This window comes from Hibiscus syriacus, unplaced genomic scaffold (genome assembly GCF_006381635.1).
Source record: "Hibiscus syriacus cultivar Baekdansim isolate YM2019G1 unplaced genomic scaffold, ASM638163v2 tig00110174_pilon, whole genome shotgun sequence".
Lineage (NCBI taxonomy): Eukaryota > Viridiplantae > Streptophyta > Magnoliopsida > Malvales > Malvaceae > Hibiscus > Hibiscus syriacus.
In genome coordinates, this window is record NW_024062612.1 from 3,048,428 (window position 1) to 3,073,704 (window position 25,277).

The 25,277-nt window shown below is 32.8% G+C and overlaps 1 protein-coding gene across 1 annotated transcript; it reads left to right on the top strand.

Moving 5' to 3' along the window:
• The first annotated feature begins 14,363 nt into the window (after positions 1–14,363).
• LOC120216927 (membrane-anchored ubiquitin-fold protein 6-like) lies at positions 14,364–15,736 on the top strand. Its single transcript, XM_039214204.1, has 3 exons — positions 14,364–14,537; positions 14,965–15,135; positions 15,421–15,736. Exons 1-3 carry the CDS (start codon positions 14,408–14,410, stop codon positions 15,474–15,476), a joined length of 357 nt encoding a protein of 118 aa, XP_039070135.1. The 5' UTR covers positions 14,364–14,407; the 3' UTR covers positions 15,477–15,736.
• The last annotated feature ends 9,541 nt before the right edge of the window (positions 15,737–25,277 follow it).

A 25,277-nucleotide genomic window follows, 5' to 3' on the forward strand; every position in this document is an offset into this window, starting at 1 on the left:
GAGAGAAATGAAAATCGCAACGAGAGAATCGCAACGCGAAATGAAAATCGCAACGCGAAACCAAAATCGCATTGCGATTTTCATTTCGCGTTGCGATTCTCTCGTTGCGATTTTCATTTCGCGTTGCGATTTTCATTTCTCTCGTTGCGACAGTCATTCTCTCGTTGCGATTTTTATTTCAACCAAAAGACAAAACAGTGTTGCAAATTTTAGTTTCAAGAATAAACTACTACTTTTTATGTTTATTGTTTTTGGTATATCTTCACAGTGTAGTTTTTGGTATATCTAACTTGGTATGTTTATTGTTTTTGTAGAAATTTTTTTCGGCTTCATTGACATTAAGGAATAAAGTTAGCCTAGCCACTACAATTGCTTCGAAGCTTTCACCTGCTCAAAGACAATTGTTTGAGGAAACCTGCTTCGGGCCATGGCTGAGAGTACAGCATCCGGGTGGAGATGCTAATTTGACCCATTTGTGGCTTCAGACCATGACATCAAATCTACCCGACAGTATACAACGTGGTGAGGAAGAGATATAGTTTCATTTTCCACCAGCGTATACTTGTTTTGGGCGGAAGGAGTTCTGCTTAATCACTGGTCTACGATTCGGACACGATGATGTAGGCCGGTACACTCGTCATATCGCCCGCCCATCATGGTTATCCCGGGTTTTTCTGGATGAGTCAATGGAGAAGCCGAACCTACACGTCGACGACCTGAAGAAATTGTTTAATAAGAAAGCTGGTTTCACTCGGATGGATGACGTCGATGTTGTCCGAGTATGCCTTCTACTACTTGTGTATGCTGGCTTTTTAGGCAGAGAGGCCAGACAACCTATTCCTCGGGAGCTAATAATATTGGTAGAGGACCTGAATGCATGGAATCTGTTTCCGTGGGGTTCGTATATATGGAAAGCTACCTGGACTAAGTTGTCTACTGCCTTTGATGACCGCAAAAGTTTGCATGGCGATGGGTCGAAATACACTTTGTCAGGCTTTGTTTGGGCCTTTAAGGTAAGAATTTCTATATAATGTTTCTAAAATTATAATTAATTATTTAACAATTACTAATTTTGTTATTATATTGTTTGTAGATTTGGATATTCGAGGCTTTCCCCAGCATGCGTACATATGCAATAAAAACGTCAAATGATATTCCCAGGGCTATTTCCTGGAAGAGGAAAACTCTGTTGGATTGGGAAGACTTAATACCATATGCGACAATAAATAATGTAAGTTAACACAAATACTTTCATATAATATATAAACAAGTTATTAATAGTAGACGTTTAACTTTGTTTGAGTTTTTATATTTTAGGAGGCCAACATTCCATTACAAAGACTGACACCCACGGAGGAAGAGCTTGCCACTGATTGGTGGCAAGCTAGTCAGAGTTTTTTTGATGGCACGGATGATGAGCAGCATCCACTTCCTCCAATTCGAGAGCCATCACCTCACCTAGAGCCATCACCCGATCGACCCGACTATATACCTCTAGAACGAGAGCCATCACCTATCCCGTCACATCATCGAGCCTCTTCTCCACCATCACCTCATGATAGGCAACCGGCAAAGATGCCACGACTCTTATCTCCCTGTTCTCCACCTCCACCTACACGGGATGAGTCAAGGGAGTTACGTGATGAGGTCAATGCCTTGCGTGAGGAGATCGGTACTCTACGCGATAACGATGGTGCATGGCGTGTGGAGGTGTAAACTTTACGTGGTGAGGTTGCCGCTCTACGTGAGATGATAGTATCGTTGCAGAATGAGGTTCATACTCTACGCAACGAGGTAAGTTTAAGATTTTCCATATTTAACTTAATGATAAATTTACTCGTAATTTCACTTAGATTAGCCATTTCACTTAGATTGCTTAGTAAATTTATTCGGTTGCTGCCAATTCTGCTAAACTGTGTATTCTTTAACACTGTGAAATAGTATTTGTGTTTGTTTTGTCTTTTGGTTGAAAGTAAATTTGTTCGGTTGCTGCCAATTCTGCTAAACTGTGTATTCTTTAACACTGTGAAATAGTATTTGTCTTTGTTTTGTCTTTTGATTGAAGTAATGCAATCCATTCAAGTTTCAATTTGCAGAAGAAATAGTTTACTTTCGCAACACGAAACTTAAAATCGCAACGCGAAACCAAAATCGCAACGCGAAATGAAAATCGCAACAAAAGAATCGCAACGCGAAACCAAAATCGCAACGACAAAATCGCAACGCGAAACCAAAATCGCATTGCGATTTTCATTTCGCGTTGCGATTCTTTCGTTGGGATTTTCATTTCGTATTGCGATTCTGTCGTTGCGATTTTCATTTCGCGTTGCGATTTTGGTTTCGCGTTGCGATTTTGGTTTCTCGTTGCGATTATCATTTCGCGTTGCGATTTTAAGTTTCGTGTTGCGAAAGTAAACTATTTCTTCTTCTGCAAATGAAACTTGAATGGATTGCATTACTTCAACCAATAGACAAAACAAAGACAAATACTAACTTCAGGGTATTAGTTTGAAACATATTTTTCTTTGTTATCTGATGCATTTTGTGAACTATGATAGAATAATGACTTGGGTGAATACAATGCAAGTTTGAAACATATTTGTCTTTGTTTTCACTGTTTAAATATCATGTCTGTTTATTTACTGATTTTTGTATTTAATTATTTAGCGGCCCGATAGAGTGGATGCTTTACGTCGGGTTATGCTTGCACGACGGAGTTCACGCATCAGACAGCGTGCACGTGCTATTAAGTCTCCGTACACCCCAATAGTGCGAAGACACCGCAAGAAGAAGCCCGACTCGCCTGTCATCCCTCAAGAGTCCACTCCTATCGTTGAAGAGGCCCCCCCTATCATTTCTCGAGAGTCCCCTCCCACCGTTCAAGAGGCCACTGTCATCATTGAAGAGGTCCCTCCCACCATTCAAGAGCCCGATTCACATGGCGTCATATGTAGGCTTCTTGAGAAACCCTCTGACGTGCCGGACATGATGGATTCAAGTTGGCTCTCGTATGAGTTACCGGCCAGTACCATACCGGTATCTGAAGAGGAGAGGGAACAACTACCGGACATAATTCTGGATAACACCCTTTGGGCTAAGACCGCATTTGATTTTTATCTACATGAGCGGAGCCAGGGGTGTTTCACTGACATATGCAAGCTCACCGATGATATCTATTTGTTGCTTGATCGGTCTTGGTGGGGCGTATTATTAGGGGTCGAAGACAATGGCTATTTCGATGGGGGGGTAAGTCTTATATTTTTCTTATATTTCAATTTGATTAATTTTTTTTTAAATTTATGTAAGTCACTAATATATGTCTTTTTTTGTAAAACAGCATATCGATGCGTGGGTGATACGTCTTCTAATAATAAGAAAACTTAAGAAAAATAAAAATATACGATATACAATTATGCCGACGTCTTTTAACGCCGTTCACTTGAAGAATGCACGAGATGAATCATTTGATTTGGGCAATGGACAAGCTAAACTTTATCCTGCATGGTGGGAGGTCGATAAGGTTAGTATTTATTTTAGATTGAGTTTAAAGGTTTTATGAAATAAGTGCGCAAATGAATGAATTATTACTTATGATTGCAGGTGTTTATCCTTGTTTTGGAACGTAAACATTGGATTCTCGTCGAGCTTCAGCTCCCATCCCTTAAGACAATAGTGTATGACAGCATGATAAATTACATATCATTGGCTGATTTAAGAGATGTTATTAAGGGATGGAGCTCTCATTTGGCTAAATTCTTGGATGCGATCAATTATTGGACTCGTTCTGGAAACAAGAAGCCAAAGAAGCTCAATATTACAGTTATTAGAGACGAGACCGCGCCACAACAAACGAGCGGAGCCAGAGGAGATTGTGGTCCTCTCGTATGCTTGGCGTTGGAGCGTTTGACGATGGGAAGCACCAAGTATCTACCTCCCACCGATAGAGATAGAGCTGCAGTAGGCTTGTGGTTTCGGCATTATATGGCTAAATCGATATATACGAGACGCTGTCTACCTGCATCCGCGTTATAAAAATGTCCATAAACAATTGGTAAGTTTATAGACTTTTGGTTTGAAAATGTTTGGTTAAGTACCTAGAATTCAATAATTTGCTGTTTGTAGGTTTTAGATGTGTAGAAAGTGTTGTTTGAGCAAATGTTTGGTTTCTGCAGGTTAATCTCAGAAGTGAACTGCGTGAAAATGATGTATGGCTGCAAAAGTTGATTCAATAGTTTAATTGATTGTTTTTTGATTGTTTAATTGATTTGTAAAAGTTGATTCAATAGTAGATGATCGGAAATAAGAATTATTGCTTATTTTTTTATTGTTTAATTGATTTGTAAAAGATGATTTGTAAAAGTTGATTTGTGTAATTGATGCGAACATAATTCTTATTTGTGCTTGTTTAATTGATTGAAATGTAATGGTTGATTTTGTTGATTTCAATCTGCATTATGTTGAAGGCAAAAATGACTATCGCAATGCGAAATGAAAATCGCAATGCGAAATGAAAATCGCAACGAGAGAATCGCAATGCGAAATTAAAATCGCAATGCGGAAATGAAAATCACAACGAGAGAATCGCAATGCGATTTTAATTTCGCATTGCGATTCTCTCGTTGCGATTTTCATTTCGCATTGCGATTTTCATTTCGCATTGCGATTCTCTCGTTGCGATTTTCATTTCGCATTGCGATTTTCATTTCCGCATTGCGATTCTCTCGTTGCGATTTTCATTTCGCATTGCGATTTTCATTTCCGCATTGCGATTTTCATGTTGGGATTTTCATTTCGCATTGCGATTCTCTCGTTGCGATTGTAATTTCCGTGTTGCGATAGTCAAATGCATGCCTAATAAGTGATAACAACTGAATAACAGAGTTGGTTAAGTCAAAATGGTTGGCCTGAGTCATTAATTCAACTGAAAATGTTAAAAGTTCACACATAAAATCCACATAATACAACGTTTGCATTTAAAAATCACCTAAGTTAACAGTCCCAAAAGGTGAAGCCAATTGTGATTGGGATTTTAAAGATGATTGCCTTTTGCTTGACACCATATGAGCTTTGGATTTTGATGAGGATCCATATTTTGGTAGAGGAAAAGATGATTTTGATGGCACTGGTGATCCACATGTCAACCTTGTATGACCACTTTCCTTGCACCGACTACATGTCGATCTCTTCTTCTCTTCACCCTTAGACGGTATACGATCGTGACTTTTTGGTCGGCCAGGTAGCCTTCTGTCCATGGCTGGTGGCAAAACTGTTTGTAAGTCATCTGGTATGTCCCACTCAGAAGGATGTGGAATAGGGTAGACAATCTCGGCATAAGTCTGTCGACAAACTTCTGTAGTGTAGCAATCCATAGCGTATGCGCTTGAATCATCTTGGTTTAAATGAAGAGCAACTTTTATAACATGGCCACACGGATAACCAGATGTTTGCCATTTCATACAACTGCACGTCTTTGCATTTAGATCGACTAGCCCATTTAAGTTATTATCCAGTACTTGAAACAAAGTGTTTGAACATGGTTCAACTCTCCATGACGTTGACTTCACAACACGTTTCGTTATCTTTTTTTCAGTCCATGGTGTAACACGATGTTCCAATGTTCCTGTAAATTTAAATAAACAATACTTAGTAAAATATATAAATATGATAAGTTACGAATTCAAAGAAATAATACCTGCATGGTTTCTTTTCTTGTAGTACCACTGTTGAATAGAGGCTCGAAAAAACTCCATTAACATAGTAATGGGTAATTTCCGGGAATGACGACTTAGAGCGTTGATTGATTCTGCACTATTAGACGTCATGAAACCATATCTTGCTCCAAGTTGATGTACTCTTGACCATCTTTCAAACCCGACATCTTCTAGTGTTTGAGCACACTGAGGCAAAACACGTCTTAAACAATTTATATGCTTATTGAAATCCACTTCCCGATAAGCTTTTACAGCCTTCCAGTATGTCCATTTGTGCTTTTTTATACCAGCAGACCTTGATTTTAGATTTCTATACAAATGAACACCACAAAGTCCATGAAAAGCATCTGGGAAACACCTTCTAACAGCGTTGTCAATTGAGTTTGCCCTATCAGATATGATTGTCAGATTGCTAATAGGACCTATGCAATCCCTAAGATGCCCCATAAACCATGTCCATGAATCAGATGTTTCAGATTTGCCAACCCCGTAAGCTATTGGCAATATCCCATTGTTAGCATCCATGGCTACTGCTAATAAGTTTACTCCAAGGTATCGACCTTTCAAATGTGCTCCGTCAACTATAATAACTGGGCGCATGCAAGTAATAAACGAACGAATCTACAAAATAATATACACAAGAAATATAATCATTTAAATGTGAAATGCATGTAACTAACAAAAATGAGTCAACAAAATTATATTGATTTACTAACCGTAGCACCAATGGCGATAAACAGCAACTCAAAGCGTCCATCTCTATCTGTTTTGATATGAGTTACCGACCCAGGATTTTTCAGCTTTAAATTGTGACAATAAGCCGGCAGTTGGGCAAACGATGCTTCTGGCGACCCCCTCAACAATTCCAAGGCATAACATTTGGCTCTCCAAGCTTGAGAATATGATATACTAATCTTGAACCGAGCATTCATGTCAGTCATAATTTCATGTCCCCGATATACCCTGCCATTCAAAAACATTAACTCAGCCAGAAAACCACCCAACACCTTTTTGTTTGCCTGTCTATGGTGAGGAAAAACTTGGGTTCTTGAACATGTATGTTTATCAATAAAAGTCCTAACTTGAAACATTTCGCAATCTTTTATTCTCTTTGCAATCATACGCCACGTACAGTTTTTGTCAATCATACACCTTGTTTCGAAACGATCTTTGCTTGATTTGTTAACTTTTAGTTGATAGCCATCTTCCACACATTTCGTATACAAAGCTATCTTCAAGTCTTCCTTGTATCAAAACAATCATCTTTCTTGATACGAATAACTTTTGTGTAACAATCAACTGCTTTCTTTACCAACTCTTCTTCCGGTATCTGAAGTAATTCTGGCATATTCCAGTTATACGCCCGTGGCATTTTCTTTTCTTCGGGGACTTTTTCTTCTTCTTTTCTTCTTCAGGATTATATGAATTACAGAATGGATGTTCAACATGTTCATTCACAGTCGTAACTTCCTCCTCATTATCATCAACAATACATTCTTCGGCAACGGCTGTTTCATCATCAAAATTCGGGTATTGACCAATATCAAAATCATTACACGCAGGGTCTGTTTCTTCTTCTGAAACATCATCAAAATCCGTGTATTGACCAATATCAAAGTCCGGATATTGACCAAGACCAAATTTTGAATACTGACTAGTACTCACAATTTTTTCTGTTGGCTCATCATCGTCTAACTGGTCAATACGAAAACCGGAATTTGGTGCTGAAAGTTGATTGGGATTTGGATTAGAGAAAGGTTGTGGGTTTTGAGAAAAACTTAGTTGATTACTACCCGCTACTGACCCAACAATACTACTTCTAGGTTCAACAACATACAATGTAACATCATCTTGTGAAACACTAATGTAAGCAATGAATCGTTCAACATCTTCATTGTCGGTTAACAAATAAACTTTACCATTTCTCTGATAAGATAGCCTAAATCCACTTAGGGGCTCTAAATTCAATTTATTTGAAACACGTAGCATTAGAGTTTCATAAGTTAACTTTTGTAAAGACAATTTTAGTTGAAGATTCATGGGTAAAGGCATATATTGTAAAACACCATGAACATTATCCCATGACCCTCCAAAACACAAATCTATCCAAACATGATCAACATTAGATGATTTCATGGTTGTAAATTAATTTACTAAACAGACGAGCTGCGAAACTAAAACTTGTTGCCGGATTGGGAAGGATGTCGTTGGATATAGGAACGGATGTCGCCGGAGAGAGTGATAGATGGAGATGGAATGAGTTGCGATTTAGGGATTTAGTTTATGATTTGCTGCTGTTTCGTAGTTATATACCCAAAATTTCAGTGTTGTGATTTACAGATTCTCGTTGCGATTTACGGATTATCGTTGCGATTTACAGATTCTCGTTGCGATTTACGGATTATCGTTGCGATTTACGGATACGCGTTGCGATATACGGATACGCATTGCGATTTACGGATACGCGTTGCGATTTACGGATACGCGTTGCGATTTATGTGTTCGCGTTGCGATTTTCATATTCGCGTTGCGATTCTGGAAAATCGCAATGCGAATTTGTACTATCGCATTGCGATTTTCAAGAATCGCGTTGCGATTTTGGAAACTGATTTGCGATTCTGGGGATCGCGTTGCGATTTTTATTTCGCGTTGCGATTTTGTTGGTCATTTTGGTAAATCCAAAAAAAGTTGGTTAAAATCATATATTATAAGGTATTTTTGGTCACTGAGGCGATTTTCTCTTTTAATTAATCTCCTCCTTACCAAACATTCAACAATTTAAATAAAACTTAAAATTAGATTTTACTTTAATCCCGACCCAAATCCTCAATAAAAAGACGTTAACACCTAATAACGAATTTTAATGTTTTGAACTACGCATAATCTGAATTTCCTCACGACTTTATATGAAAAATTAAATGAAGCAGCAGTTTTTTTCCTCACGACTTTGGATCGCTAAGGCTACGGGCCTTTAGTCCGAAACATAAGATGGCATGTAAATTTTCATTTTGGTTTGTTTTAGTGTATATATTTCTAAAGTTTTTAAAATTATACTCAATATTTAGTTTTTGTTTCATTTTAGTACATTACCATTAAAAACTTAACATATGATTTGCATGTGGCACCTTTTTTATGGGTAAATTCTATCATTCATCACTTAACTATCTTTTCACTCACTAAAATTTATTTTTTTAAATGTAGTTACTTAACTGTCAAATTATTACTAATTTAACCACTATAACTTTAAAGTTTATTTTTTTTCTTTTTAATTATATATTAACAAAATAATAATAAAAATGTCATGTCACAAAAGTTATTAATAAAATAAATTAGAGTGATTAAAATAGGAGTATTTTGAAAGTTGAGTAGTTAAATTGAATTTTTTTAACTTTAGTACTAAAATAGGAGTAAAAAGATAAATGAGTGATGAATGATGTAATTTACTGATAAAAAATGTAGTGTTGTTAAGTTTTTAACAGTGAGATACTAAAATGAAACAAAAACTAAACATTATGTATAATTTTGAAAAAAATAAAAATTGAAGTGCTAAAATAGATCAAAACTAATAGTTTAGATATTATACGTGTAATTTATCCTAATTTTTATCAGTAGAAGAGAACAATAACTTGTTGGTTCATTGATTGGAACAATATATAATATGAGATGAAATATATATTTTTCTCATTTTTGAATTCCTATTACATATAGGGTGTTCAGAAAAATCTGAAACTGTTAATCGTAATCGTTAACCGGTATAAACGTTATACTTAACAGATTAATTAAGCAAACTGTTAATATTAAACGATTTTGGTTAATCGAATTGCTAAAAATTATGGTTAACAGTTAAGGTTACGATTACGAATTTTGATAAACAATTAATCGTTAAAAAATTAAATTTATAATTAAATTTATAATTTATTATATTTTTACATAAATAGTTTAATATAAGTTTCTATTATTTATAAATTATATATTTTTAATAAAATTTATATACAAATAACTTAATATTTATTTTTATTATTTTTTATTTTTTATTTCTTTGAAAATGTAGAAACATACTTACACCAATATAATTATATGTTTATTGTTAGGTACTAAGATGTTGAGAGATGTACATACTTACATCGGTGTAAGTATGCATTAAGTGCTACACTTTTTTATTTTATTCACTTACACTAGTGTAGTATGTGTTAAGTGTTACACTTTTATTTTATTCACTTACATCGGTGTAAGAATGTGTTAAGTGCTACACTTGTTTATTTTATTCACTTACACCGGTGTAGTGTTAAGTGCTACATTTTTTTGTAGTATGAATTATTAAATTTTTTTGACAAATAATTGTAATACGTTAACCGTAGGTTAACCTGTAACCGAACCGTTAATAACGGTTAAAAATTAGCAGTTAACCGTTTCTTAATAGTTAGGTTACATTTTAAAAAATCTCATAACAGTTATAACGGTTAATCGACAGTTTAGGTTAAAAAAATACGGTTAACCGTCCATGAACAACTCTATTACTTTTTTCCTTTCTTTTATTTTTTTTCTTATAAAATATTTTTGTACATTCCATCTATATATTATTTTATTTATTTTATTTTCTACACAAAGTTAAAAGCACATTTGACATCTATAACACTTTCCCTTTTTGCTGGGCTCACATTATCTAAATCTATTTAAATATAAATATATTGTTTCTTATTTAAAACATATATTTTAATATTTTTTATAAATTGAAATTTCGAATTGGTTGGTTCAATCTATAGATACAAAATTTTTGGGACGATTCTTCAATTTAATTTATTAAGTTTGAATTATGAAAATTATTTCAAAAATTTAACATATCATCTTGTGAAATCAATAAATAATTTGTACTACTTTTTTATTTTATAATTTATGAGGATATGTATCTAATTTGCAAACTATTGGCTGCGTTGATTAAAGAACCTACAGAATTTATTTCTGAAAAACACTTCATCAGTTTGAGCTTATATATTTCCATGGATATTTTTGAGGTGAGATGCTGACACACAAGTTTTGCTGGTTAATTATTCCTCTAAAAAGTCGTGAAAATGTTGACCCAAAATCCGACGGTCTAAGCAGTGAGTTCTGTTAAAAGTCAAATAAAGGGCTGCACCGAAAGTGCAAATTAATGCACAAAAATTGTCAAAATTTTGGTGGAGTAATTATTGAAAAGTGGGAGGGTAAAATTTGAAATTAGTCTCTGAATTTTAAAGTATTTATAAGATTAGTTCTTAAGCTTCAACTATAAATATTCTAACTCATTTAGCTTCAAAATCATCACAAATCATTTCTTTCTCCCAATACTAAAGAGTTTAGAGAGTTTTCTTGTAAGTTGTGAGTGCTTTGTAAACCCCTGTAAATTTTTTCTCTTAAGTAACAGATCTGCAATAGCCTGGAGACGTAGACATAATTGGTCGAACTCCGTTATCAATTTCGGGTATTATTTTTCTGCATTTATTTCGCATTCTCACTAATCTGGTTATAGGAAAATTACTCGTTTAATTTCCCAACAATTGGTATCAAGAGCTTTTTGTAGTTAATTTTGTCGGTTTTTCTGCGATGTTACTATTTACATGAATAGTAAATTTCGTGAATAGTAAAATTTGATCGGCAATACGAGTTTGTCGAATGAGGTGTTCTAATACACAGTGGTTCGAAGGAATTGTCAGAAATGATCCAAAAGAAGCCAGATTCGAGTGGGAGCAATGGCTGCAGACGAAGGAAAAATGAAAATTGAGAAGTTCGATGGTATGGATTTTGGCTTTTGGAAGATGTAGATTGAAGATTTTTTGTATCAGAAAAATCTATATCAACCTCTCTCAGGAAAGCAACCAGAGGGCATGAAAAATGAAGATTTGACTCTTCTCGACAGACAAGCCCTTGGAGTTATCCGACTGACGTTATCCCGCAATGTTGCTTTCAACATAGCAAAGGAAAAGACCACGGCGGGTCTTATAGCGGCTCTCTCCAGTATGTTTGAGAAGCCGTCGGCCTTAAACAAATTTCACCTGATGAGACGATTATTCAATTTGTGGATGGCGGAAGGAGCATGAGTGGCTCAACACCTAAATGAACTCAACACAATCACAACCCAGTTGAGTTATTTGAAAATTGAATTCGATGATAAAGTTCGAACTTTAATTCTCTTATCATCTATACCAAACAGTTGGAATGCTACTGTTACAACAGTCAGCAGCTCGTCGGGAAACAATAAATTAAATTTGACGATGTTCGGGATCAGGTATTGAGTTAAGAAAATCGACGAAGAGAATCGGGTGAAGCATCAAGCTCCTCAGCCTTGCACACGGAGTTGAGAGGGAGAACTTCAGAAAGAAATCCAAATCGTGACAGATCGAAATCTAGAAGAGAAAAATCAAGAACGGGAAAGAAAGATTTTAATTGTTATAATTGTGGCAAGAAGGGTCACTTTAAAAGAGATTGCCGAGCACCGAAGAAAGATACCGGTGCACAGGAATCTATCAACATGACAGAGGAGACAGACGATGCTATGATTCTAAGCGTCAACAGTCTGATTGAATCATGGATCTTGGATTCAGGGGCATCTTTCCACTCCACCTCATGCCATGAAATCATGGAGAACTATGTCAGTGGTGATTTTGGAAGGTTCATCTAGCTGATGATGAAACCTTGAAGATCGTCGAAAAAAGAGACATCCGATTAAAGTTGCCAAACCAGACTACCTTAAAGCTGAAATGGGTGAGACATATTCCTAATCTCAAAAGAAATTTGATTTACAGTTTCATGGAACTTTTGCTCTTATCCTTATGAGATGAATTCTTTGTAGTTAAATAAATGGGAAAGGGTTGAGAAAGTAGAAGCTTGTAATGTCATAGAACCTAATTCCAATTATGCAAAGTAATTAAAGATGCTAAATCCTCTAAAACTTATCAAAAAAGCATATGTTTTTTTCCACAGAATCTTAGCCTACTCTCCAATCATGTATCAGTTGTTGACACCCCAACGTTATATTGATCAGAAACAGAATAATTGAGAGCTACAAATTGGAACGTGATTACGAGGAATAGTCTTTCTTTCAACACTAATTTTTTGGAATCTTTTATATGTCATTAATCAAAGGAAAAAAATAAGTTTTTAAACAAATAAGCAGATGCGCATGATATTGTGACATAGCAGCACTTGTATCATATTTCTCAGTTTAACACCTATAAGAAATTGCAAACAGAAGATGGGTATGTGGAATAAAAAATGTATATGGTAGATAAAGAATTTGACATTTTAATATCTTCAATCAACAGCGCCTCCCAATTTGACTGCCAAATTTCATCATCTGTCCCTTGTTCATGGGGTGGGGAGGATTGCTGTTATCTTGCCGGGAATCTTCAATTTTGACTGTTTCCAGTCTATCCGTCATTGACATAAGAAAGCTGAATTGGTCTCAGTTTTGGACACTTAAATATGAATATCAAATGTGACACTTAAATCCGGTTAACATAGTTAGTGACGTGGGATTGTGGCTGCCGTTCCAAAACGAAAGCATCTGTCAACACCAAGCATCTGCACAAGTTTCGTCTCCTCATATTAAAATAAAGTAAAAGGTATGGAATTAAACATGAAATGGTGACATATGCATAATTATATCTTTGTGATAATGATTCTTCGTTCCTATATTATTAGTTTTTCAAGTATGATTTTGTTTTCCGGGCAGAAATCATGTGTACAGTTGCCTTCACCGATTTTATCTTTACCATCAATAGCTGCAAACTTTACATGAAATTCTTATGCTCAAGGCCTTCAAATCTGGCAGTGAATCAACATGAATCTTGGTGCCAACCTACGGGTTTCTTTAGTCCACTAGTGGTGGTGGTCCTGGTAAACCCAGTCAGATAAGGCAGGCTTGCACATAAATAATTCATATTTTCTTCTATTGTTGCTGTCAGCAAGATCCAGTTGATCAAATATCATTATAAGTAGTACCAATAATAATCTCTCCATTATTTTGATTTTTGTACATTACAAACTTTACATAACTAGTGAAATTTCTTGTTTTACAAATTTTTATACATTACAAAAGTTGCACTTCACATAAAATCCAATATCTAAGTCAAAAAAGGAAAAGAATAAGAATCTGAGTAAAACATGTCATCATCCCATTCACACAGATGATTTTTGTATTCACCACATGAATTAATATTGCATATATTTTCATTTGATGGAGTATAACTTAGTGGGGTATCTTAAGGGTGATAAAATGAAAGTTTAACATCCTACATAATAATATCATTAGATTTTTTTTGTTAGATTTAGGTAAAAAAATGCCACTTTAAAAAAGTTCATATGTGGGTGGTCTCATCATTGTTTCTTTCAACACCAAATTGCAAAGGCTTCTGATCCTTCTTCATCCTCTCATCTGTTCATTCTACGATCTACATTTCTGAATTCTAATCAGTCCCAGCTCTTAGGTAGATATCAAACCACTAAAAACATACTGTTTTTTTTCAGCAAAAAGAATCATCTGGGTTTTTTTGTAGTTTCTTCTCAAACGTTTGTTTCCCTCCAGAAGAAGCAAAGTTTTTAACTTCGAAGCACAGAAAAAGGAAGAGGTTTTTAACAGCTAATCTGATTGAGGATAAAGAAAAACAAAAATTGGGTTTTGTTGAGATTAGGGTGAGAGTTTGAGGTAAGATATTTCACCTATGGCCGGAGAAGAATTGGTGGAGCTCAAATTCAGGCTTACTGATGGAACTGACATTGGTCCAAGCAAGTACAGTCCAACTACAACTGTGGCATCTCTCAAAGAGAAAATACTTGCTCAGTGGCCTCAAGGTTAATTATTCAACTTTTTATTTCCATTTTCACCTGTTTATCAATTGTACGCAATGGATTTTGCACTTTTATCATGTAAGGTGTCCTTTTGTTATTCATTGTTGTGAAATTCAAAATGATCTGTCTCAAACAAAATCTTGTATAGTTCCTTATGCTTACAAAATAGTTTTGTGAATTGAAAAGTGTGATATTCTTGGATCCATGCCATAGGAACTCAAAGGCAAATGGTTAAAGCTCATCAGAAACATTTTACCTGTGATTTATATCTGATATATTGTGTTGTTTTATTGTTATATATAGCCTAGAAAACCCTAACCAGAAGGTATATCTGCAACCCTTTTCCTTATCTCGAATGACCTTCAAAATTGTGCTTGGGGTACATGATTGGATTCTGTTTTCATATGGAAAACTCTTCTCTGTTTTGCAGACAAAGAAAATTGCCCAAACACAATACAAGATGTGAAGCTAATTAATGGTGGAAAAATACTCGAAAACAACAGTACAGTTGCTGACTGCAGTCTCCTGGTTGGTGAACTTCCGGGCGGTGTAATCACGATGCATGTCGTTCTTCGCCTTCCTTTGTCAAACAAAAGCAACGGTAATCGACGACACTCATGTATACCTGCTGTTGTATTTTCGGTTAGCGAAGCTTTGCAGAAACAGAAAACTTGTAATAAGACATAGGAGTCGAGTTTTTATATTTGAAGACAAAATGAACATCTGCATTAACATTTACTCAACAAAAAGAATTGCTTCCAAAATTATCATTTCTCTCATTTGATCTTGTTTAAGATGTTATATGTTTAGGTGAATTTTAACATGCTAATAATGTATTCTATTTCGACGCATCCGTGTGTCTTAACTCGTGAAATTTTATCCGCAGAGAAACAAGAGGATGATTCTCCAAAGAAAAGCAGCTGTTTATGCACAATCTTGTAGCTGCCTAATGAGATTGCTGATGCCACTTCCTGTTAAATTTGTTGTTGAAATTGCCAATTTTTCAACATTGCGATGTTTCAGGATTCCAATTCTGGTGGCAGCAGAAATAATTAAAAAGACAAAAAAGGGGGGGCATGTGAAGTTGGGGATGATTAATAATAAAAAAAGAGTTGGGGACGAGAAAAGAAAGCACAAGGCAAACCCAGGTAAGGCAATAAAGGGTAGATAGAGAGAGAGGTATGGTGCAAAAGAATGAAACACAGATTTAGGGAGAATGAATGAAATGTTGTACTTATCTACATAACATATATAGTGACTTTTTCATTTTAACAAAGTGTAGCAATCTTCAAAAACATGACTCGGCATTAATCTGGTCAAAAACCTTAACTCTGTTCGGTCCAGTGATGTGGCCAACTCCCCAACACTTGGCCATTACTTCAGAAAAGTCAGAAACCAACGTATTATATCCTTCATAAATATATATCAGTAAGATTCATTAAATGTTCCCTCCATCACCAAACATCTTATCTATCACTATCAATACTTATTTTACTCTTAAACTTATGACTTTAGAAATAAAACCCTATTATTCTTCTCCCTCAACAAAATAAAGGTTCCCCCTCCTCGAGAATTCTATTTTACTTTCCAAAAGTAATCATCATTCTCTCATACTACGCTAATTTGTGATTTTCCATCTACATTAAAAGTAAACTCTCATTAACATTCACAACTATCATATTTTTTTAAACATTAACTTGAAACAAAATCCAAACTATTTGGATTAAAAGTCTAAAACCAAATGTATTATATTATATTTAGTATAAACTCATAAAATTAAATAAATAAATCTTATTTGTGCTTAATTTATATATATATATATATATACATGAACAAAAATATTGGAGTAATCTAGTTGATATTGTGTCCAATTTTGGTACAAACAAGAATCAAAAGGGTACATAATCTTCAGTTCTTCACCACATAAATTCCAAATCATCTACTTATATCAACCTAAACGATCAAGGTGTTAAAGAATAACAATAATTCTTCATAAGAAGTAGAAGATATGAGATGAACAAATGAGCTCTAGAATTTCACGAACAAAGCGTTTTTTTTTTTTTTTTGCATTGTTCGATTCACAGCCCAGTGCAATATTTTATAGTCCACTTAACTGACTCTAACAGCCCATTAACCGTAAGGAACCAAAAAAATAGTGAACCAAACATCACTAAAATAAAACCCAACGTGCTCCTCAAGCAGCATTTGCGATCCCATTTTTGGTTCCTAGAGAGATTTTTGTGTAGAACTATAACCTTGGCGGAATGGGTTTTCCTAGGCACCAAGAAGGAGAAACAACCAGCGGCTGGAGGGGTTTCCATTTCATCAAACATCTTATCACCACTCTTATTAGCTTCCTGCCCTTCCATTTTCTTCATCTTCTGCTTATGTAGAGAGCGCATCACGTAAGCTTCTGCGAGTCTGACTCCAAGACCAGCTGTTGCCATTGATACACTGATTAAAAAAGAAAACTTTATTAGATTGAAGATGAGATATTTTGGTAGGCTTTGTTTTTGAAAGCACACGATTGGGAGCAAGAATGGAATGAACGTTTTGGCCAAGCATGGGACCTGGGAAGTAGCAAATTTATAGGCCATTGTGGGTTGGAGTGTTGGAGACGCGCGAAACTTCATTAGTGGTGTCGATAATCGGTAAGCCTTTCAATTTGACTTGGTCGCCAAGGAAATCCATAGGCTGGCGTTGTCGAATTTCTCCTTTTTGTGGTGTAATTTCTGAGAACGTGTCGAATTTATTTAATTTTTAAATGTTCTGAGCATGTTAATCTTTTATGGGACTAAATTATTTGAATTTTATAATTCACAAGAAACAATAATGATGATAAAAAAAGGGTTAATACCTGATATGTTTGTCTACTGTGGTTTTTATTTGAGGCATTAATAGCGGTTACTTAGGTGACGTGAATTACACATTTGATTTTTGTTATTTATATATTCTTTTAATTTAGTTATATTTTTAATAAATTAAAATAAATTTAATTATCCAATTAAACATGGATCTCTTAGAAAACCAAGCATATATCCAACCATTGGGCCAATACCAATGTTTGGTCTAAAATAGACAATATGATGTATATATTTTGTATTTTAGTATATAAATATTTAACTTAAATTCAAAATATTATATATATATATTAACTTTAAGAAATATTTTTATCATATTAAAAATATTTTATTATTAAATCATTTCAAAAAAATATTTTATTTTTATTTTTATTTGAAAGTAAGACTAAATTAAAATAATATATATCAAATGTGTGATTATACCAAAATTATTTAACGGCGGTTAACTTTGTGACCACATCATAATTAAATAAAAGCGAAAATGATTATATATTAAATTTTTTAAAATCAATAAGGAAAAGTTGACAAAACAAAAACATAAGTGATCATTCGTATAGTTAACCCTAGAAAAATGATTGAATTACACCCTAAAAATAAAGTTAGAAACAAAAATGCATTTTTCGGCGAAAAAGAAGTTGGAAATTACCATTAGTTGTTTATAGCTGTAGTTTTCAGCAGTTTCATGGCATGCCTTTGGAGAGTTTGAATTATTCAAACTTTGGAGGAGAAATACATTTCTAACTCCTTCAACCAGATTCCATTGTGCTTGCATGGTTGGTGAAAAGAGAAGAAGAAAAAACCAACTATTTGGAAGTTGGCATGCGTCATCAGTGACGTGGCATGTTTTGTTTTGCGTGAAGTTACACTTCTAGTCCATTAAGTTTTGAGTTGGACAGCCTACCCCCAAAATAATCGAGGGACTGTCAAGTTTATTCGAAGAGCTATTAATAGATTTTTTGATCTCAGCAGTCAGCAGAGAAATCTGATTTTGAGAATGTTATTAGGTTATCTTTCAAACCATCTAGTATATTGTACATGATTTAATCATTATGTTAGGCAATCTATTAAATCATAATAAACCATCATATTAGATGTTATATGATACCCACCTTCCTATCCCTTAAAAATTATTTTTTATAGTTTTGATTTGATGTTAAAATAAATTATAATTAATTAAAATCTATTTAACACTTTAAAGAATGGTAAGCCACGTATAATTTTGTAGATATCAAAATTTGTTTACTTCTTAACTAATGTTTTAAAAATAATTTGCTTTTGTACAAACCAAATGATTTTAATGGTTGAAGGGATAACTATTATCTTTAGAGGTCTCAAGTTCAAGCACCAGTAATTATATGGTGTTTGAGCGTTCATCGTCAAATTGATTGAGAATTTTTAAAATAAATACTATCACTGGATTAATCAAAAAAATAATAATTTTAATTTGAACAATTGAATGCTCTTTTTATTAGATTTTTTTAAAATATATAGTGTTAGCTTGATCTTTATTCCCAAACTCTGATCTATATAGAAGGGAAGTGCATGAACAAAAGGACACGAAATGTCCCCAGCAAAAGGTATGAAAATTAGAAAAATTCCAGCAAAAAAAAGAAGAAAAAGAAAATTAGAGAAAATAAGAGGTTCTCTATAGAAGGGAAGTGCATGAACACAAGGACACGAAATGTAAGGTATGAAAATTTGAAGAAAATCCAGCAAAAAAGGTAGAAGAGAGGAAATAAGAGGATCTTTGGAAGTAAGAGGAGGTGAAATGTAACATGACACGGAAATTCAAGTGAGTTGAAGGCATTACATGGGCCAAAGAAGACTTGAAATTATGTAGGAATATTATTTATTTCATGTTCACCGTATTGATATGCATGTTTCACTTTCTCGTACTGATGTCTTATGCTAACATGTGTTATTCCATTTTTTGTTTTTTTGCATTTCCTTCATGACATGAGATTGCTTAATAGTCTCTTAGGATCTCATTCTCCAACAACTTATATCTGAATTGTCAGTCCATTACAACATCATTCAATTTCAAATTGTATTTAAATTTTATAAAAATATATTTTATCAAACCACTTACCACTTCCTCTATTATCCTCCTATATTACGCTTCCATTCACCTTACCACATAAATGTTGCAATCATATTTGTACAATAATATTTATTGTCAAATACGATTTACACCACTTTCACAAGTATTAGACAAATGATGTTTCTAAATTGTCAAAATGAATACCCATTCACTTGCTCTTTCGTTTTCTCCACCACTAATTTCAAATCTTTCAATGGTTGCTTAGTCATCCCAAATTCCTTCTTAAAAAATGGATCCTGAAAAGATTTTTCTAATAATCTCATCTGCTTTAAAATATATCAACTTAGATTACTACCGTTATCTAAAATATAACATGCAATATAAATTTAATTTTATATCATTCATCACCAATTTATTCGCATCTTGCACTCTCCTTTTTTTCCCTTGGCTAAACATATAGACTATCATATAGTCTTGTTTCCCGCAAAAATCATATCCAACACCATTGTTATTCATTGGCATCATGATCCATGTAATTACATGTCATACGTAATTTAACAAAATATAATTTTTCTTTATAATAAATTAGATGTAACATTTGCAAAAATAATTATTCTTATATTATCACAATCGCTAACGAGAGCATAGTCATTGAACACGGGACCATAAACCTCCTTAACATACTTATTTGATACTTTCGATTCTAAAATCATGTGATGTGATTCTCCTTCAAATCGTTACATATTGATTACCCATAACACTTCATTTTATATATACGTTTACTAATTTAACTTACTGATATGTTGCAAGGAAAGTACACAATCCTTGATGAACATCTATTCTTATGAGATTTCCACACCAGCATCCACCCGCCATATCAATAAGCTTACAAAAATAATTAAAAAAATAAATTAGTAATTGCATATCAATATCACTTTAAAAAATAAAAATTAATTACAGTTCTGTACTAACCCCTCCACCAACTCATTCATTTGTTTTTAATGTGTGTGTGATGTACTATAATGTGTCATATCTCAAATTGGATAATAACTTTGCTACATCACTAGTATGTTTGGTTATATTTTTTTTCAAATCATAACTTATTTAACACTGACATTGCAAGGGTTGATATTACTTAATTATTTGATAACGGATTATTCCATATATAATCACACATGACATATTCATATTTCCCAATCTCCACTGGTATTTGAATTTGAGACATTATAAATAAAAATATTAATAAAAATATTCATCAATAATACAAATACTCAAACAAACAAATATTCTTTCCATTTATGTAGCAAACAAATATTCAACAACAATACAAATACAATTTCTCACACAAACATTAAATCATATTTTGATAATTCATGTCTCAAAATAACCTTTTCTTCGATATTTTAATTTCTTATGAATTTTTCATCTTTCCACTCCAAAAACAATTGCTTGCCACTAACCTTTTTTAAAGATCATTCAACCTACAATTTAGATTTAGATTTATATTAGTTACAAAACTACGAGAAACAATATCAATTTCAATATATTTTATTCATATTACCTTTGCTTTTTCTGTGGTGCAAGACAATCAAAACCAAGTTCATCATCAATCAATATATTAGGTCTCCCCAATTCAGAATTAGACACATCCCCAGTCTGATTACCTTTCGATAGTTCATCTACCTCCTCCTTCACATTCATTCCATCTAACAATTGTTTATTGATTTTTTTTTCAAATCATTAAATTTCTTTTCAAATAATCCAACATAAATCTTAATCTCATTCATTTCTACCCTAAATTCACCAACTTCATTCACCACTAAACCCTTTTTCAGTTCATCAATCCCATGAACAGATTTTGTTTTTCAATTTCTCCAACACAACTCTCCACCTCCTTCATTTCACCCCTCATTCACCACTCTATCCAATTTTTCATCAATTTTTTCTTCATATTCATTTCCATCAAACTCGAGGGTCTCAATTGCATCTTCAATTTTGTTTTGTCTCTTCAAACAATTTATTTAATTTGCACCAACTCAAACATAAAAATTTCAAGTTTCTACATCACTGTTTCATTCATACCACTCCTCTTAGCAAAATCTTTCTCTTCAAAATTATCTTCCTCCATGAGAAGAGGCTTCAAAATTAAATTACAATATTAAACGATGTTGTTCAATGCTTAATAACGAAATCTTATTTTTATTATTTTTTCTTTCTTCTTGGGTCTTTCTACTTTCAACTTTGCCATAATTCAAACCACATTTTACTTGCCCCATGCAAGAATGCATGGCAACTCGAGTTTTTTTACAGTTAGAACACTTGCATAATTCAACCAGAAATCAAACAATACAACATGCATTAATAATGAATTTAATCAATTGATCGCTGCAATTCACTTTATTCGAATAAGTATTATAACCAAAGACATCTTTAATACTCATTTACCTCTAATATTGCAATGCAACCTTTTATGTATGTGTTTTTCCAAGCTTTTAAAAGCTAACTATTTCATCTGTCAATTTGTCAAAGAAAATTTTCGCCCAATTTAGTTACCCTTTCATGGCCTACGCACACAAAAACTTCATATTGTCCTTGCTCGGACATGTATCACCCTTTGGACAAAGAAATATTCCAACTATGTACAACAACACTCTCGCCTTCTATTGATCCCCATCATAATCACTGTTTTTTTATCTCTCCCTCGAGTTGAGCGTATGTAAAATTAATCTTTATATTATACATCATGCTAAGTTTTTTCCAGTCCTCCCTTTCAATCACTTCTTCAACACAAATCCTTTCATTTTTTAGCCCCAACATCGCTACAACTTCCTGAACCCCTAGATGAAATGAACATCCATTAAACCTAATTATAGAGTTTTCTACATCAAAATTCTCTATCAACTCATGACACAACTCCCTACAAATTGGCCGTGTTGTTATTCCAATCAAAGGGTCAAATCTTATTTCTCTAACAACATTTTCTTTTTTCCCTTTCAACTCTTCCATCAATTCATACAATCTTATCAAGCTACACCTTGTCGAGACTTCTTATATATATATATTTTTTAAATGTAATGTTAACCTCTATAAAAAATTTACAAGTTCAACTACTAATTTAATCAGGAAAATCTAAGGAATACCTTATTTTCTTATAAACTCCTTCATGCATTATACTATTTTTTATGTTTATTCGACAATTTTATATAAGGTTATTTCTCCTCTTCACTCATTAATTTCCATTTCGCAGACACTTCTTGTCTCACCTATAATTAACGTTTCTTTATCAATAATGTATTATATTTATAATACTCATTCTCTATAATTGTCATCTTTTACATTAACCTTCTCAATTCAATTTACATATCGAACCAGTCTTTTTTTTTTTTTGCCATCTCCCTATAACCATTCACATTCACTCAAACCGTAAACAATTTAAACTTGTCATCAATATAAACTTCTTAAATATTTTAATCAATAACCATTCAAACAAGTATTAGAAAAATACATGGTTACCTACAAAAAGTGCATATATGCATGCATTGGTTGCTTCCGCGTTCATTCTGTCTCAATAATCTCTTGATCATCAGAGTCGTCTTCTCGAATTGTAATTAACATATCATTTATTTTTTCCTCCCATGATATTTCCCCCAGTGATCCCATCTTCTTCTACTTTCTTATTTATTACAATATACATTTGAGCAATATATGTTTATTATCGTTTATCTTATGTAATTGCTTATGATAACCGACTATAGCAATACAATTGTTTCCCCATACTTGATTATTATAGTAACCGATTATATATAAAGGAATAATTTTTCTATTTCATTACAATTTCAGTTACAACTTACAATGTTATCTACAACTCAATCTTTTTCATTCAACCTGTAATGTTGCATTCTACTTGTTTTACTAACCCCAAATGATAATGTTAGACAACTAAATATTTTCCATTCATTCAACCTATAACAATAATCGATCCATAATATTATAACATTTCCCTAAAAACCAAACTTTAATCCATAAACCCCAAATCGTTAATTAAAAAAACTACAAACTAGGATTTCATGAACATACCTCTCTGTTCTTCAAATTGTGATTTCAGTTTTGTTCACACCCTTTCTCTGTAGTATCGATATCTATTGTTCATATGGAAAACATATTTTAGAGAAGAAAACCCTTTTTTTCTTATTCAAATAATATGACATTTTCTTAAATCGGCTATGTTATCTATAATTACTTAATATTTTCCCTATGTATGGATATTTGTGGAAAAGTTTGATACTTTTGCAGTCTTCTCATTCTTCTTTTTCTTTTTTAAATTTTGAAAGTACTGATCTTTGGGGGGAATATAGGTATAAACAATTTAGAATGCAAAATGTTATAATCCGGAACCCGAAAAATAATCGATTTAGATAACAATATTGGTTGCAATTGAAAATGTTAGCCTTGTCACGGTAAGAAGATAAGTTATTAAGATCAATGTTATCAACATAATTAATATTTAAGGTTGGGTTTAAAATGTTACCAGATTTTAAGTTGACAAGTTGATGTGACCTTAGTCATTCACAAGACAACAAAATAAGTTAAAACCTACATATGTTATGAATATCTATAAGGTCTCGTTTGACGTGATTTTTTAAAAAAATTTATACTTTTTAACCGCAAAATCAATATCAAACGAGTAAAAAATGAAAAAAAATTGTGATGGAAACAGTGTTTCAAATCAATCGCAAAAGCTAGGATTTGTAGTTTTTCATTTTTTACTTTACGTTTGGAAGCAAATAACAATTTTACCCTTATTAATGCATGAGCTCCACTCAATTATATATTTACATTTTATTTTAATAATTTAATACTAACATTTTTAAAAAATAATTTATTACTTAATAATTTATTTATTTACTTAAAGTAAATAAAATTCATTTATAAAATTATTATTAAAAGTAATAATTTTTATATCCGCGTGTTAAAAAGTATTGATAATATTTTTTTTAATAAAATATTTCATTTATAAAAATATTATTAATGAGTTATCTTAAAATATATTCGTATATTTTTATTATAGTTTAAGTTAATATATTTTATATATTATAATATTAATAAGTGTAAATATAATTTAAATTCTATATTTTTAATTTACAACATAATGTCTATAATGAACATTTTATTTTTCAAACTCACATTTTAATAACAATTCCAAACAGTTAAATTTTAAATTGCATTTTTAAACAACACTTTTAAAAGTTTTTTTCTACCGCACTTTTAAAAGTTCTTTTCTACCGCATTTTTAAAAGTCAATTTCCAAAAGCCTTGCTAAACTGACCTTAAGAAATTTGGTTACACTTAATAATGTTATGTTCACTAAGAAAGTAAGTTTTTATCTTGAAAGTATGTTGTGGTCTGAAATGTTATTCAATTTCAAATATATCGATATTTGTTTAAAATTATCGATACTTACCGACAACATAAGTTACTAGGTTACGCCATTTTAAATTATTTTAAAATACATGTAACTTAATATATTATATATATTTCAATATTTGCAGTATTCCTAAACATATTTTGTTCAGTTTCTTTTCAAATTTTCGATTGCCTTTCCTTTTAAATTTGTATCAGTATGCCTTTCCTTTTAAACTTGTATTAGTATGCTTTCCTAGACATTCTTATTGAATACCCTCCACCCCACACCATCTTCATTTGTAAATAACTCTTGAATAATATTATTTCAGTATAAACTCATAAATTTATCATTTGGACACTAAAATATTTATATACAAACAAAAAAATTCAAGTAATAGACTTTCTACGATGCGTCCATTTTTGTTACAAATATGAATA

Excerpts from the sequence above, each read along its gene's own strand:
- LOC120216927 (XM_039214204.1), top strand. The coding sequence starts at position 14,408 with ATGGCCGGAGAAGAATTGGTGGAGCTCAAATTCAGGCTTACTGATGGA. Across the intron at positions 14,538-14,964 it reads ACTTGCTCAGTGGCCTCAAG|ACAAAGAAAATTGCCCAAAC; the intron begins GTTAATTATTCA and ends TCTGTTTTGCAG. Across the intron at positions 15,136-15,420 it reads TTTGTCAAACAAAAGCAACG|AGAAACAAGAGGATGATTCT; the intron begins GTAATCGACGAC and ends TTTTATCCGCAG.